At 40.7% G+C, this 17,217-nt stretch overlaps 1 protein-coding gene across 1 annotated transcript in view; it reads right to left on the bottom strand.

The window, feature by feature from the left end:
• The window catches only part of SEPSECS (Sep (O-phosphoserine) tRNA:Sec (selenocysteine) tRNA synthase), a 36,276-nt gene extending 28,181 nt beyond the window's left edge, over positions 1–8,095 (bottom strand). Inside the window, exons 1-5 of the mRNA XM_072737976.1 lie at positions 7,792–8,095; positions 6,463–6,617; positions 3,963–4,081; positions 3,483–3,641; positions 813–966 (exon numbers count right to left, since the gene is read on the bottom strand). Of these exons, the coding sequence (XP_072594077.1) occupies positions 813–966; positions 3,483–3,641; positions 3,963–4,081; positions 6,463–6,617; positions 7,792–8,082 (878 nt within the window). The 5' untranslated portion in view covers positions 8,083–8,095. The remainder of the gene's footprint in view (positions 1–812; positions 967–3,482; positions 3,642–3,962; positions 4,082–6,462; positions 6,618–7,791) is intronic.
• Positions 8,096–17,217: the final 9,122 nt, after the last annotated feature.

Raw genomic sequence — 17,217 nt, 5'->3', positions numbered from 1 at the left:
TCAGAATAAAATTTGTGGACATCCTTTAGAAAAAAAAAAATTTGCTTTTTTTTTTTTTTTGCTTTTCTCTTAAATATATGCAGTTTTCTCTAAATGCAAAGACAATCACCGTGTACACTCAAGTGTACACGAGTTCATCTTCCAATTAAGAAATTCAGAAGTGGGGGATCCCTGGGTGGCTCAGCGATTTAGCACCTGCCTTCGGCCCGGGATGTGGTCCTGGAGACCTGGGATCGAGTCCCATGTTGGGCTCCCTGCATGGAGCCTGCTTCTGCCTCTGCCTGTGTCTCTGCCCCTCTCTCTCTCTCTCTGTCTCTCATGAATGAATAAAATCTTTAAAAAAAAAAAAAAAAGAAGAAGAAGAAGAAAAAAAGAAAAGAAATTCAGAAAGTAATAAATAATCCTAAATTTTCTACTTAAAAATCTGTTGATACTGGTAGTTCTGATATAAGAAAACTAACTGTAAGATCAAAGAAGTGGAGCAATGAAAACAACTAAATCCAACATTATGCTTAGAAACTTCTATTAAATAATGAGGCAAAGATGCAAAGAGATCAGAAACAGACAAAAACAGGAAGACAGATGCTCTGTGTCTACTCAGGTGATAAAGGGATCTCCATTTGGTATTAGTTGTTTTTCTTCTTTTGTATCAAATTTTTATTTCTCCAAACCACTGTGTTGTTTCTCCACTAGTCCATTCACCTATTTCCTGCCAAATGTTACTTAATAAGCATCTTTGAGAGTCCGTATATCTGCATTTCATTTAAAAGACCAATGGACGCCTAAGGGACAATTATTTGGAAATGATTTACCTATCAGGCACCCTTGGAGCGAAACAGGATGTAGTAGAATGAACACACAGAATGTTATCAGGCCCAAGTTCCTGGACTTTAGCCTCCACTGCTTTCAGGTCTGTGCGCAGCTCGTCACCTTCTAACACGTTCTCTATCACCACAGGCTCAAAACCTAACCAAGCCAATCAGAAATCAAAATGTTAGATAAACTAAAATAAGGGAAGATCCTAGAACTCTAGGAAGCAGTGCTATTCTACACAGGAACTCTAAATTTGGTCAGTGAGCCCTTGCCTCGTAATAAAGACCTGGCTCAATCTTGGCATGAATCAAAAGCAGGTCAAAACAACGTACATGAAGGACAAGTAGACCACAATTAGGACCGCAAAATCTATTTAATACTTAGATATGACTAGGAAGACTTGTTCTGGGAAGGAAAACAAAGGCCAAATAGATACCTATAAAAGTAAGGATCCTTCACTATGATTCCATTTAGACTGAGGAAAAGTAAATCCATTCTCTGGCAGCATTTCATTTTTAAGTTGGCTTTATTTCAGAGATGGACAAGAATAATAATATAATTTGAGTACTAAAATCACAATCGTCAACTTTATATTTTAGTCCTAAAGTAAAAGTAATGAATTTTATCAGCCTAATGATCACTGACCATCCCATAGTTTACAAGGACCTTCTTCTATACTTTAAATATAAAAACTATTTCTCAATTTTCAGTTGAATTAGTACACTTAACTAGCACATGATCAAATGTCTGACCAAATAATGTGTTATCTTACATGGTGAATATTAAGGTATCCATAAACTTTAAGAATTGTATGTGCAATATATACAGTAAGCAATGTACAAAGCACTTAGATAACTAAATATGTTGTAACACTAGTAAGTACTTAGGGTAAAAGTAAAATCAACATGCTTAAGTCTTACAAACTGGATAGAAAATAAACTAGGGAAATTTTACACGTAAAGTTATTACGTAGTCACATTTTCAGTCTTCCCAAATAGCAAATCTACAGCAGGCTGGACTCATGTATTTAGAGGCTATAAGAGATTTAGAAACCATTTAGTTCAACTCGCTCATTTCATAGACAAGGGAGACAAAACACAGAAAATTAAAGCAGTTAAGAGGAAGTAGTTTTCTTCTGTGTTTTATAATCCATATTAAGTTGTCTGCATTCTATCTACAGAAATATAAAAACCTGGCCACCCTAAAATCATCAATCCGATCATGTTGGTTCAGAGATGTCCATGTTTTACATCTATACTTTCACAGCTATTAAAACAAAACCTAAATAGTACTTCCTAAATGACACCTAATTTTCTATTCTTTCTTAAATTTTTGAGACCTAACGCTACTTTCGCTTTCAACATTAAAAATGTTTTTTTTTTTTTGAGAATACAACTATCTTGTCTCCTAAGAATATAGACTATCCTAAGAAAGGATAAACCGTAAATTGTAGTACAAATCCTAACATCTTTTGGAAAAGTTTCCAATTCTTCAATATGGCCATCTTTCCCGTAAGTTTGGTTATTAGTTCTTTGGTTAATAGGATATAAATAGACTTCTTGACAACTTCATACCACTTAAAATAAATCAGTATATCTCTTAAAAGTCTATCAGTTTCTGCTATATGTCCATATTATGAATCCCTTTTCATGAGTTTCTTTAGGATTATTTATATGGTTTAGTTATAGGCCAATACAGTTCATTTCATACAACAGACTGAGATTATTCAAAATTAACCTTAAATTCTCAGATTTGCCTTGATTTAAGCAAGCCAAATACTAAAATACCAACGTAAAGTTTTTATCTCGTCTATACATAACGATGCCTATATCCTTACACTTTGATTTATGACAACAATTTATGTGTTTTCCACATATGTATATACAACAACCATTCCTGAAGCCCTTAGCACCCTTCATGCTCAGGGATTACTGTTGGGCATTTCATATGTCATCCTGCTTAATACTCAAACAATCTTGTGAGATAAGTATTTGTAACTCCATTTTAAAGAATGGACATACGATACAGCCATTCCACTTCATGGCATATACCCCAAAGAATTCAAAGGAGGACTCAAATGGGTATTTGTGCACCCATATTCACAGCAGCATTATTCACCAGAGCCAAAAAGTGAAAACAACCCAGGTGTCCATTAACAAATGAATGAATGAGTAAACAACGTTGAGAAAGATAAATACAGTGATGTATTAGCCTTAAAAGAGGAAAGAAATTCTAATACATGCTGCAACATGAACTTTAAAGATATTGTGCTGTGCGAAATAAGCCAGTCTCAAAAGGACAAATACTCTGTAACTCCACTTATATAAAGGACCCAGAGCAGTCAATTTCAGAGACAGAAAGAATAGTGATCGTGAGGAACTGGGGGTCGTGGGGAGGGAGGAGTTATTATTTTAGTGGGTACAGAGTCAGTTGAGGTGAAAAAGTTCTGGAGATTATATGTTACACAATGGCTGTACGACAATGTGAATGTATATAATGTTACAGAACCATACATTTAAAAATGATTAAAATGGTAAATCTTGTTATGTATACTTTCTTACAAATAAGAAGGGAGAACAGGAACATATTTAGTTTCTTCTTTCATTCATCTTCCTCTCTACAAAAAGTTTGAATTTCCTACATTATATATGCCACTTCTCTTCTCTTACCTGCAGTGATCATGGATTTAAAGCAAGACTTCTGGTCTATTCTCGGCCATATAATATACTTTGCCTTTGGTCTTTTGTGTCGTAACGTTAAGAAACACAAGGTTAGACTCATACCAGTCGCCATGGGAACTACAAAGCAGTTGGTCACTGCAGGGACACCTAAAAATAAAAAGTAAGAGAAATTAATTATTCCGCTGAAAAACTAGCATCCTTCTTGAAGAAATTCTGTAGTTCTTCAATCAAACAGTAGGAGTTACAGACTTAGTGCTTCCTCTCTACTTGGTCTCAGGAAGCTCACTGCCAAATTCAACTTCCAGGCTTATGGCTCTGGTTTTCTATCTTTTTCTAAAGGGTTTTTAAAAATATATATCTTTCAAAAGCCATTTATAACCTGTTTGGAAAGAGGCGTTCATAAAAGATAGGAGGCAAAGGTGTATGTGACTGGCCAGCCGAAAATATTATGATTAACACAGTACGTACCAGCCAACTTTATGATGTCCAGGACCAAAGAATTGGTAATTTTGTTCAAAAGGCTAGAACCTGCAGCTTTTGGTTGCACAGCAGAAATATCACCCGATCGTCCAATTCCATGAATGAACCTAAGCAAAAAATGGGCCAACAACTGGACAAAAATATTCAGTGTTCCTAAGTAATCCACTGTATAAGTATACAGATACAATAACCAAAAAAAAAAAAAAAAAAACCCACACCAGAAACAACACTTGACTATTGCAGACATATTTCATAAACTATTAATAATGTAAAAATATCCTGGTTAAATTGAAACAAATTTATCAATTACATTGTAGGGCTAGTCTCCAAAGATGGCCACCATCAATTCCTCTTCTCCCAATGCCCATACACTATTGCCAACACCAAGAAATGGAATCAAATTCCTCTCCACTTGAATCTGTGCTGGCCTTAGTGACTGGCTTGGCCAGGAAGAATCTAATGGAGGTGATGTTCTGGAATTTCTGATCTAGATCCAAGAAGCCTTACAGCTTCACCTGACCTCTTGAAGAACTGCTCTTGCAGGAGCTCCCTCCTATTATCCAGATGCCATGCTGGGAGAGGCCCAAGCCACCCAGGGAGGCCATCTGAGCTCCCGGCCACCTAAGTGAGTCAACTTGGATAAATTGCCCAGTTGAACCTAGTAACTAAAACTCTCAGCCAACATCTGACTACAACTGCATGACACGCTGGAAGCAATAATCAACCTGCTGAGCCCAGTTAACCCACAGAACTGTGAGAGATAATAATAAGCTATCGTTTTAAGCTACTAAGTTTTGAGGTGGTTTGCTAGCAGCAAAAGAAAACCAGAATATATGCAACATTAGATTCTCTTATTTCTTTCCACTTCCTTAACGAGAGCAGTGGACTAAGTTCCCATGGGGATGAGCTGCAAGTTCAAATATTGCCTTAATTTAAAAAAATACTACACTTAACCCCTGAATGGGGGGGGGGGGGGTAGGAGAGGCCTGCATAGTCAAAAATTTATGTATAACTACTTTGATTCCCCCAGAAACTTCATTACTATTTGCCTATTGTTGACCGGAAGCCATACCAATAACAGTCAATTAACACATATTTTATATGCTATATTATATACTGTTTTCTTACAATAAAGCAAGTTAGAGAAAAGAAAATGTTAAGGAAATCATAAGAACGAAAGTACAGTTTTCATCGAAAAAAGTCCACGTGTAAGTGGACCTGCACAGTTCAAATCCATATTGTTTCAAGGGTCATCTGTATACATTCCTTGAAAATTAGTGTCCAAATCCACTCATGTTAAATTAGATGACATTATACACATGAATGATACCTCTGAATATTCTTCAAAATTATATCTGTTTGTACTTTATAGTTAGATTAGAAATCTGTCACACTGGGATTATCACAGAACACCAGTGTCATACATCATCACCACTGAAACCTAATGTACAAAGCATTTTTTTTACAAATATCATAAATCATGTTATTAGCCTATGTTAACCATGAATTTTTCATCCAAGTTATAGATTCATTATCATTAGTTCTCACTGCAATGATTCTGAGTGAAATAAAATTCTACTATCCCCAGGAAAACTTCACCACTGAACATTTCAAGACAGGAGTTTTTAAAAGTTTACCTATATTTCGCAGAAAAGTGGAAGAGCAGAGAAATGATCATATTTGGAAACACTACCAATTACATGGTTAACAGAATTGATGAAAAAGCTTTCTAAAATATCACAAAAGGGGGATCCCTGGGTGGCGCAGCAGTTTGGCGCCTGCCTTTGGCCCAGGGCGCGATACCCTTTAAAAATAAAAAATAAAAAAAATAATAAAATATCACAAAAGGAAAAAGTGACTTAATTTAAAATCAAGTGTAGCGTACCTTTCCTGCACCTATTTCAGCAAAGCAAGGGATTTATAAAATAGGATTTGGTTCAGATCCAGATGAATGTTTTAAAGTTCTACCTACTAATCAGTCTCTTAAAAAACCTGCAACGTTAGGAAAGAAATATAGCAAACTATAAACAACTTCAACATATTTTAAATTCTAACAACCAAATAGGTTCATTCACATTAAATGTACAGGGGGTAGAGTTAAACACCCAGAATCCCACAGGATCACTAGAACTTTCACCCTACTGTCCTGAAAAGCAACTACTCAGGCAAATTGTTTCCATCTCCCTGTTGCATCTGGTTCATGCGCCCATTTGAATAGGGAAGAAGTAGGTTACCAATAGATGTTTTATTGGTATTACTACCATCGTTTTTAACAACAAAAATCTTAAAAAAAAAAAAAGGGGGGGGGGGCGGGAACGCCTGGGTGGCTCAGGGCCTGGTCCAGGGTCAGGGGATGTAGTCCCACATGGGGCTCCCTGCAGGGAGCCTGCTTCTCCCCCTGCCTGTGTCTCTGCCTTGCTCTGTCTCTCATAAATAAATAAACAAAATATTTTTTTAAAAAAAAGATGTTTCTATTTTAAAAATATACCTGTAATGACGCCGAGCAACTAATGCAGATGCGACTCTCCCTTCCCTTTCTCCCACACCACAATTGCCCAGGAAATTGTTGCTATCCATGATGGCAAGTTCATGCAAAAAAAGTTCAAGTGTACTTTCATCCCAACCATCCTCTGGACACTTCCCCTAAAAAAGATAAAAATGAAAATAAAAATAAATTCTTAAAAAAAGCTTATATTTCAGCCCTAGAATCTTCCCTCAATGATTTTTTTGAAACTTCGCCATGTGTATTTTGCCATCCTCCTTGCTTTCTAAACTTCAGACATAAATTGGGCCCAAGGCAAGAAAAACCTTGAGGAGGCCACACATTTGTTACACGGCGCTGCCATCAGCTCTGGGTTGCGGGGGGAGGTGGGGGGGGCGGTAATCAATGACTACGAGGAGATCCGCTCGGGTCTCAAGCTGCAGGAAGCACAGGTTAACCGAAAACCAATAAATGTTATTATCTTCAAATGACGATTCTCCAACCGAGGCCGTGAAAACGAGGACTTGTCAAAGTGGAGTGCAATTAAAATTCGGGTGAGAGGGATTAGAGGGAAAGGGGAGGAACTGAGTGGGAAGCATCAGAGAGGGAGGGAGACAGAGCAGGAGACTCCGGACTCTGGGAAAGGGACAGGGGGCGGTGGCGGGGGGCGGGGGCCGGGCACGGAGCCGGGCACGGAGCCGGGCACGGAGCTCGGGGGGAGAGGAGCACCGGGCGATATGCTCTATGTCGGCGAGTCGACCTCCAATAAAAAAAATATACAAAAATAAATAAATAAATAAAGTCAAGTAAAATAAAATAAAGCACAGGGTGTTATGCTATATGTCACCAAGTCGACCTCCAATAAAAAAAAATATATATGCATACATACGTAAAATAAAATAAAAGCACCAAAAAAAAAAAAAAAATCCTGGAGCCTGGCGGGAACCAGACTCGTGAGGCTCCGGCAGCTCCCCCCGAGCCGGGCATAGGGCCCTCGGGGTCCCTGGCAATGGCCAAGCTGAAAGGATGCGAACTTTGCCCTTTCTGCAAACTGGCCCGCAGTTGGGCAAAAAAGCAAACCAAACAGGACTCCACCCGCTGACCCCACGAGCTCCCCAGCACCGCGCTCGGCTCCGGCTGGAGAGGGAGGGGGAGGGGAGGGCGGAGGGCGGGCGTGCGCCGCGGGCTGCAGCGGGGGGGCCGCGGGGGGGGGCCGCGAGGGCCGCGGGGGGGGGGGGCGGGGGGCCGCCGGGAGGGGGGTCCGCGAGGGCCGCGGGGCGCGGAGCCGAGGCCCCGAGGGGCGCGGCGGCCGGGGCCGGCCCGACAGCCCCGTACCTTCTCCAGCAGCAGCCGTATGAGGTGCTCGTGCGAGCGGCGGGCCTCACAGCCCTGCCGCACGTAAGCCGGCGACACCAGCCGCTCGCCCGCCGCGAAGCTGTCGCGGTTCATCTCGGCGGCGGCCCCGGCGGCGGGGGTCCCACGCCGCCCGCGCGGGGCACAGCCGCTGAAGCAGGAAGCCGCCCGCCGCCCGGACGGTACGGCAAGGCCTTGGGACAAACATCCTGAGTCGTTTGTGCACATGCGCACAACTGGCCGAGGGCGCTCCCGGCCTGCGGGCTTGGGCATGCGCAGCGGCGCCGGCGCTGAGCCCGACCTGGAGGCGGAGCGCTGCACCTGTGCGCGGCGGCTGCGGCGGGGAGGGAGGCGGCGCGGCCTTCTCGGCGCTCCAGCCCGGTCGACTGGCGAGATTTGCGCAGTCTGTGCTTCGGGCTTCCGACCCCGTGTCTCTCTAGTCCCAGAACCTTTCCTCCGCACTTTCCTGAGCCTCAGCATGTGCTAGGGCCTGGCAGCCCGCTAGGACATAGCAGCGCCCCATTCCCTTCGTCCTGGCACTACAGAATTTGGGGCCTCAACACTTACCACCCATCACCTGATTTCACTTTTTTTTTTTTTGGTACACCCCGCACCCACACACCTATGGATGTAAACTGCCTAAAGGTACGCACCTGGTTCCCGCTGCTGTACCCCCCCCCCCAAGCGCCTGGAACAGTGCCCAGAATATAGCAAGGGCATGCATGCATGCATGAATAAAAATTAAAATGAATAAAATTAAATAAATAAAACTAAATAAAATAAAAAATAAAAGTAGATAAATAAAAAATAAAATAAAAAATTCCTGTTGAATTAACGAATTGCTTTGACCATTCAACCACCTAGCACTAGGGATGAGAGGTACAGAAATGAAAAGGTAGGATCCCTGCCTTCGGTTTCCTTGCACTCTCCTCCTTAGGTGAGCCCACAGCCATTCCTGACGTTGCATTGCTCTTGTTCCGCCTGTGCTGGAGTCCACTTGAACTGGTCCAAACTCGCTTTGCTAAATGTTCAGGATCCTTGCGAGCTGGTTTGTAAATGCAGTTGCTTTTTTAATAATGAATTGTGTGGCTTTGCAATAAAGTTAACTCTCTGAAAAGCAAAAGTAGATACACAAACTTAACCACTTCCTACTTATTTTTACATTTTGCTGTTATCTGTGCTTTTGAGATTATTTACATCTATTGTATCTATAGGGTGGAAATCCAGCATAGCGGTGCTGCTACTGTATTATCTCTTTCTGGCTCCCTCTTTAGTGGCGTCATGTTAGGAGTTTGAAAATGGCCATGGGCGGGAGTATTTGCTCCATGGAAATCAACAAATGCTGCAAATCGGGCTCTGGCCTCCCGGCCACTCCCCAGGAATAAGTTGTCCGGCGTGTACCAAGTCACCACTGCTTCTACTATACCTTCCCAGGGTATCATAATTTATCAGCTTCATACTTGTCAAACTGCATTTCAGTTGTTAATTTTCCTCAACTAGACTGTGAGCTCCTGTTTGACAAAGGAGATAGTTGATATGTATTCAAAGCACAGAACTAAACACAGAATAGATGTTTGACAAATATTTATTAAATTATAGACCATTTGACTACACAGAAAGATGAACGACAAAAATAACAAGAATTTAGCTTATTTTTTTTAGTGAGCATCAACTTTAAACTTTTGAAGAGTTGAGTTCTTATTCCCCAAATATAACTATGCTTCCAACTTCTCTGAGAAAGCCTTCAAAGCCGTTTTGTCAATCATAGGCAAATGTGCAAAGATCACAAGATCCGTCTCATTACTGAGCAGACACACTAGGTTTCTGAGCTAGCAGTTTCTCTCACCTTATTTCCTGGTCTTAATTTGGAAAAATATTTGTTTCTAGAAACTAAGTCCATCATCAAGCTATGCCTTCATAGAAGTTACTCAAAACAAATACAGGCTCTGGAGGCAGTTGCAAAAGAAGTGTTCTGAAATTATTTTCACCCGTTCTCTCACCCAAGGAATACTTATTGAGCATCTAATATTTTTAATAGGGCAACATCAGAATAATTTCATTGTCCTTACAAGATGTAACATAGTTAAAAAGTATATAACCAAGTTAATAGGTCTGAAGTTTGCTTGTGTCACTGCTTGTATGACTTTGGATACATTACTCATATTCTCTGAGCTTTGCTTCCCTCACTTGTAAAATAGAGACATGGAGGAGCCCGTTATGATGATTAGATGAGATGTAATTGCTTAACGCTGTCTTCACTCTGATAAACTGGACAAGGACTAGACCCTGTCTGATAGGATAAGAACCTCAATCCATAATCTCTACAGCAAGTAGCCCAGGGAGCCAAACCAAAACCCCGCAGCAATCTTGCCAGAACCCTTAGGACTCAGCCAATGACTGCCAGCTTCCCAATTTTTTCACTTGCTTCCAACTCAAGACTAACCAGAGAAAGCCAAATATGCTCCCTAAACCAATGATATAAGATGTTCTTTTCTAGCTAGCCTTCCTCCCTCTTCCTCTTACCAACAATCAGAGTACACATGAACCCTTCCCATTTTTTTCACTATAAAGCTTTTCCGCTTCCCTGGCTGCCCTTGAGTCTGCCAAATGTAAGTGATGGAGACTAATTCCCTTGTTCTAGCCAGCTCTGAATGACTAGTCTCTGCCCATTATTCGAGTGGTCTTTGTTTCTTGCCACAGCTTTCCTAGAGACCCCACTGAGGCACAATCTGCAGTGTCCATCACCACGGACCCTAATCTTTGACCAGATGTGGTCCCCACAAAGGACTCTTGTGCCTTGCTGCATGTGGCTTGTCAAGTCTGTGCCAGCATTGTCAGTGCTGGGTCTGAACTCTGCTATCTTTGCATTGAGTTCCTCAGCTATTTATTCTATTTATGCTATCTTTGATGGAATCAGGCTATTCCTTTTCCTCTTTTTTTTTTTTTTTGGCTCTCTTTTGTACTTTTATTTTGTATTGTGTTATCTGAAAGTACTATTTGTCATAAGAAGGAGAGTCATAGGGTAAGACACAGCCGCAGGCCCTATAAGCCTGTTGTTCAGGCCAGCCTCATAAACCAATGAGTTTGCAGTTCTCACCAGATGGGCATCCATTTGGACAAACTTTACTGCGGGTCACCAATAAAATTGGATAAGGCACTCCTTCCACCTTGACTTTTTGTCCTGAGAATTTACCTTTAATTTAGAGAGAGGGCTCACTCTACCTGCCAGCGGGCACAGACTCTCAGGTCAGTGATTGGAGGGGGGCAAACCTGCAGGTTGGGAGTCTGACACACAAAGAGTGCAAACATCACTTTCAACCAACCTTTTGCCAGCTTTCCTGGGGTTGTCTAAGCCTAAATCTGCTCCTCCTCCAGGAAAAGCTGCTGCTACTTATGTGTGTTCTCATTACAATCCCAATTCTGGTGGCCGTCTCTCTAAATAGCATCACATCAGCTCTGAGGATTTGCACCTTCAGTGGCCACTCTGGAACATTTGACTTGAATAAACTTTGTATTTAATAGGTACCCTAGAAAAGGAGGGGAATTAAGATTTCTTAGGTCAATGGGCTCCAGTTTTTAATTGGTATACAGAAGCCTCCAAAAGAAATTCCAGTTCAAAAATTATTTCATTAAAAGATTCTTTGGTCAAAGCTGGTGAGCAATTTGACAAACCTAAGCAACAAGAAACTAGACTCATTTCTGAGTAAATCCTCCCTCTCCTGGTCCTCCACTTGCTACCCTATATCTAATATCCCTCTTCCTCTCTATCCTTCTCATCTCTGTCTTTCCTCATTTCTGTCAACTACATCTGTCTCTTCCTCTTGAGCAGATCCTCTATGTTTTCCCAACAACCTCCTGCCACCATAAAATGTCAGTTGCTTCTAAACATCCATCTCTCTTATGAACCAGGTATGCAGGCAACTGTAGAATTTGAACATTGGACCCAAGATGAATTAAGAGCTATAGGTAAAGACCTCCCTACAAAGCCCCCAAGAAGACCAGCAACTATTCCTGGAAGAATTTACAATTCTTTTGGGTGCATATGATTCAGGGTTGCCTAACCTACATCATTGTGTACACATCGTAGTCAGGACCTCAGATGCTAAATCTTGAATAGCAAAGGCTGATTGGATTAACCCAGAAAGGGTTACAGGATCTCTTTTTCCATAATAAAGCTGGGGTCCAAAAAAAAAAAAAAAAAAAAAAAAAAAAGGCCTGAAGTGTAGGGCAAATCTCTTACCAGTTGTATCCCCTAAACATTTCCAGTAAAAATTGATTGGACTGTAATTTACTCATGAAAACAGAAAAAAGGTAAAAATATAAGAGATTTTTGTGCTAGATGAGAAAAGACTTCTAACAACATTTGGGAGTTTACAAAGGTGTCAGTGTAAAAACACCCTTTTCATCTCAATCTCTCAGTGGAGCTGAACTTGAAGCTGAAGCCTGATTCAAAAATAGAAATTAGGATAGGAAATAGCATCTTTGCCTGAACACTTGTTGGAACATTTTAAGAAGGATTTAGAATAAATGAGTGATGGGTATTAAGGAGGGAACTTATTGTGAGGAGCACTGGGTGTTTTATGTAAGTGGTGAATCACAAAATTCTACTCCAGAAACCAATATTATACTATACGTTAACTAACTAGGATTTAAATAAAGATTTAGGGGGGAAAAAAAAGAAGGGTTTAGAATAAAAATGTGACAATCTAAAATAAACGATGATCTTGTAGATCAAACAGCTGGGTGGCACACCTCCCAAGCAACCGTTTTTGACAAGGACATTGTAGATGTTGTAAACAGAAGGGACACTGGCAAAAAGAATGTCCCATCTTATAAAAGAAAAACAGACACAGAGAAAAACCCTCATTTGTGATCAAAGAGGACACTCTGAAGAAAGAAACAGTTCCCAATACCCTGACTTAACCCTTAATGTGGGCGACCACGAACTAGCTGGAGTAACTGAACCAAACCAGGCCCGGACTTGCATCCCTCATTCACTCAAAAGGCTCGAGAGCCTAAAGGGTAAATAGTTGGTAGACGCTTGAGAAAGGGCTTGAGCAATGGTTCTCAGGGCTGGCTTGTACGTGATCGCCCACATAACACAGTAGATAAAACTTATTCTGACCTGGTCATCAATGTAAATAAGGGTCTGTGTGTCCTTGCTGGTCGGTTTACCATACCTAATATTCCTTCGAAGTATGCACATCTGGAGCAACAAGCTTATCTATTTACCAAGGTCTTCTGGCACCCATGAGTCTGTCTTGCATGCTGAGAAAGGGGAACTTTGGAGGGTTTCACAAATCTGCTAAAAATAAACACCTTCTTGGCTTTGTTTTGCTCATGCTATAAAATGTTGTAAAACCTTGAATAAAGCTGGCACTGCTTGGACATCATCCACTGTGTCCCTCCTGTCTCCATCTCTTTACTTTTATTTTCCTCATCCCCTTATCCTCAGGACCCTGATCGTGTTGCCGCAGCGCGCGCAACACCTTAAACACTCAAGTTGAATATAGATTGTCAACCTAATCAATTCCCGGTAGAAAGGGGTGCTCCTCTTACTACATTAAATCCCTCATCTTGCTCAACCTCTTCCTCAGACTAAACATGTACACAAGTGATATGTCTTTCAAACAACCCACAGATTTTTTTCCTACCTGCCGGCCCTTAACTGCAGCACTTGCACTCGAGTGAAAAGCATTCCTTTTTGCTCTGTAACAGCACCCCTGCAAATTTAATAAGCAGAGACTTACTCTGCAAATGGAATCATAATATTAAATGCTCAATGGAAAGAAGTATCAAAGTTCCAGAGGACTCTTCTATTAATAATAGGTTGTGTCTGTTATATAACTCTCTCTATATATGTATAAAGATATATGTGTATATCTTTGCCCTCCCAGATAAAGATCTTGCCTTATTTCTGACATTCTACGACCTCCAACATCTCCTGACAGAGAAAAAATAATTGGAGCAGAACCCAAAAAATAGGTCCTACGAAACTGTGACTCAACATCTCCAATATCCCTTGAAACCAGAAGCAAAGGAAGAGTTCAAAGCAATAGTTGAAGGTCTTATATCCAAGGTCTCCTGGGTAGCTCAGCTGGTTAAGCATCTGATTCTTGATTTCAGCTGAGGTCATGATCTCAGGATCATGATCCCAGAATTGTGAGATCGAGCCCTGTGTCTGGCTCCACACTGAGTACAGAGTCTACTTGAGATTCTCTCTCTCTCTCCCTCTGCCCCTCCTCTAAATAAAATCTTTGAAGGTCTTATATCCAAAGGTCTTCTCACACCCTACACTAGCCCTTTTAACACTCTACTCTTGCCAGTGAAAAAAAATAAACAGGTAAGGATTATCAATTTTTTCAAGACTTCAGGACGATCAATAAAATGTTTGTCCCTTGTTTCCCATTAGTATCTAACCCAAATATCATCTTGGCATAATTCTACCTTAAGTAGTTGCTTTTCTGAGGTCAATTTTTGCTTTGCCTTTTTCAATGTGCCAATCCAGGAAAGCACATTGCATTCAGTTATCACGTCTCCTTTGTTTCCTTCAAGCTATTATAATTTCTCAGTTTCTTCTTATTCTCCATGACTGTGAAAACTTTGAGGAATACTGGCCAGGTGTTTTCTAGAATGTTCCACAATTGAAGTTGGATATTTTCTCATGATTAGACCAGAGCTATTGGTTTGGAGAATACCACAGAAATTCAATGCACTTCCCATATCAGGTATACATGATATTCAAATGACTTAATCACTTATGGTATCCTAGAGTGGATCCTGAAGCAGAAGGAAGACACTAATGAAAAAACTAGAGAAATCCAAATAAAGTCTGAAGTATGGTCAAGAGTATGTGTCAAGTTGCTTCTTAGTTTCAGTAAATGTATTATGGTAAGATAAAATTAACATTGGGGAAAAAAATTAAAAATTTTAAAAATTAAAAAAATTAAAAAAAATTAACATTGGGGAAAACTGAGAGAAGAATATATGAGAACCTTCTGTTTTATCTCTGTAATTTTAAAAGTATTCCAAAATAAAAAGTTTATTTTTTAAAAAGTTAAGGGTACATTTTCAGATAAAAACAGAATTTTCACCAACAGAACACCATGAAAAGAAACCCTAAAGAGTGTGTTTAAGTAAGGCAAAAAGAAACTGGTTTCAGATGGACTATGCAATGCAAGAAGGGTAAAAAGCACCAAAAATGGCAAGTTAAGTGTGAGTGAATGTAGGTTAATATTATCTATATAAAAAACTACAGTAATGTGTTGAGGGGTTTATATATGTATAGAATCAAAGCACTTAACTAACATTTAATTAAATAGAGTTGAAGTGTTCGAAGGGCTTTTTACTCCTAGACTGGCACATAGAGGTTATTAGAAAGGAGAATCTTGAGCCTTTCTCCAGACTTGCTAAATCAGAATTCCGATTTTAACAGGGTCCTCTGTGATTTATATACACATTAGAATTTGGGAAATTCTGTTCCAAAGAGACTTGTATTGTCTCAGAAGAGTAAAAGTACCAATCGACTTAAGATTTTTGCAAATATAGAATTTTTTTTGTCATTTCTAGGGTAACCCTTAAAGAAATAGTAAAATATAATTTCCAATCTAATACAGAAAAAAATAATAATAAATGATCACTTCAGATAAGGCAGGAAAGAGAGAAAAAGAAATGGATAGGACACGTAGAAACCAGTATTAAATGTAAGTGAGCTAAATATTCCTTTTAGAAGATGATGATTATCAGTCTAGATTTTTTTTAAAGAATTTATTTATTTATTCATGAAAGACATGGAGAGAGAAAGGCAGAGATGTAGGCAGAAGGAAAAGCAGGCTCTAGGCAGGGAGCCTGATGTGGGACTCGATCCTGAGACTGCGGATCACACCCTGAGCCAAGGGCAGGTGCTCAACCGCTGAGCCACCCAGGTGTCCCCAGACTAGATTTTGAACAACAGAAGCAATTACATGCTACTGAGAACACATCTAAAACCAAAAGCTATGAAAAAAGGGCAGCCCTGGTGGCTCAGCAGTTTATTGCTGCCTTTGGTCCAGGGCCTGATCCTGGAGACATGGGATCGAGTCCCAAGCCTCCATGCACGGAGCCTGCTTCTCCCTCTGCCTGTGTCTCTGCCTCTCTCCCTCTCTGTGTCTCTCATGAATAAATAAATGAATAAAATCTTTAAAAAAAAAGCTATGGGAAAAGATACAACTTGCAAATATTAACAAAACAGAAAGCCAGCAAAGATTACTAATAATAGATTTTAAAAGTAGACTTTAAGACACATGGCAACTGGGTGACGGGCACTGAGGGGGGCACTTGACGGGATGAACACTGGGTGCTACACTATATGTTGGCAAGTCGAACTCCAATAAAAAATATACATATAAAAAACGACGCATGGCATTATTAAACATAAAGAGGAATACTTCATAATGATAAAGATTCAATTCACCGGGAAGATAGAATATTTTTAAATTTGTGTATACATAATAACAGTTTCAAAATACATAAAGTCGGGGATCCCTGGATGGCTCAGCGGTTTGGCGCCTGCCTTCGGCCCAGGGCGTGATCCTGGAGACCTGAGATCAAGTCCCACGTCAGGCTCCCTGCATGGAGCCTGCTTCTCCTCTGCCTGGGTCTCTGCATCTCTCTCTTTCTCTCTCTCTCTCTCTGTCTCATGAATAAATAAAATCTTTAAAAAAAATACATAAAGTCAAAACTGACAAAAGGAAAAATCGACAAATTTACAGTCATACTGGGACATTGAATTGATGATACTTATCCCCAAAATTGGTAAAGATATAGAAACTCCATGCTTAGTAACTTGACCTTGTTGGGGAGCAAGACCTCTGGGGATAAAAGAAACAACAAGAAAAGGGACAGGCATAAATGACAACAGGTGTATGGCAAAAGCCAGTTCTTCCTGCCATTGGTCCGTACTGAATTCAGTACATGCTGAAGACAGCAATGATGGTGGATAGATAGCCGGGCCTGTTGTGGTCCGTCGTCCCATCTCCTGCAGCCCGTAGTTAATGCTCCTCTGAGAACCGTGCACATAGTCATGGATGCAGTTCCTGGCTGCCCCTCACGTGATTGATTTATTTTTTTTTTAAGATTTTATTTTATTTATTCATGAGAGACACAGAGAGGTAGACACACAGGCAGAGGGAGAAGCAGGTTCCTCACTGGGAGCCCGATGTGGGACTCGATCCCAGGACCCCAGGATTACCACCTGAGCCAAAGGCAGATGCTCAACTGCTGAGCCACCCAGGGGTCTCACGTGATTGCTTTCTTAAGCCCCCAGACTGGGAGCTTCACCTTAGCACCTGCCCTCCTTGGTGGTGCCTGATGGTGTAGCCTCTTTGGGCCTCTCTTTGATCCAAGATATTGGACTTTGAGTAATCGTTT

The sequence above is a fragment of the Vulpes vulpes genome, chromosome 14, assembly GCF_048418805.1.
Source record: "Vulpes vulpes isolate BD-2025 chromosome 14, VulVul3, whole genome shotgun sequence".
NCBI classification, from domain to species: domain Eukaryota; kingdom Metazoa; phylum Chordata; class Mammalia; order Carnivora; family Canidae; genus Vulpes; species Vulpes vulpes.
Note: the sequence above shows the minus strand (reverse complement) of the source record. Positions and strands in the feature narration are given on the sequence as shown.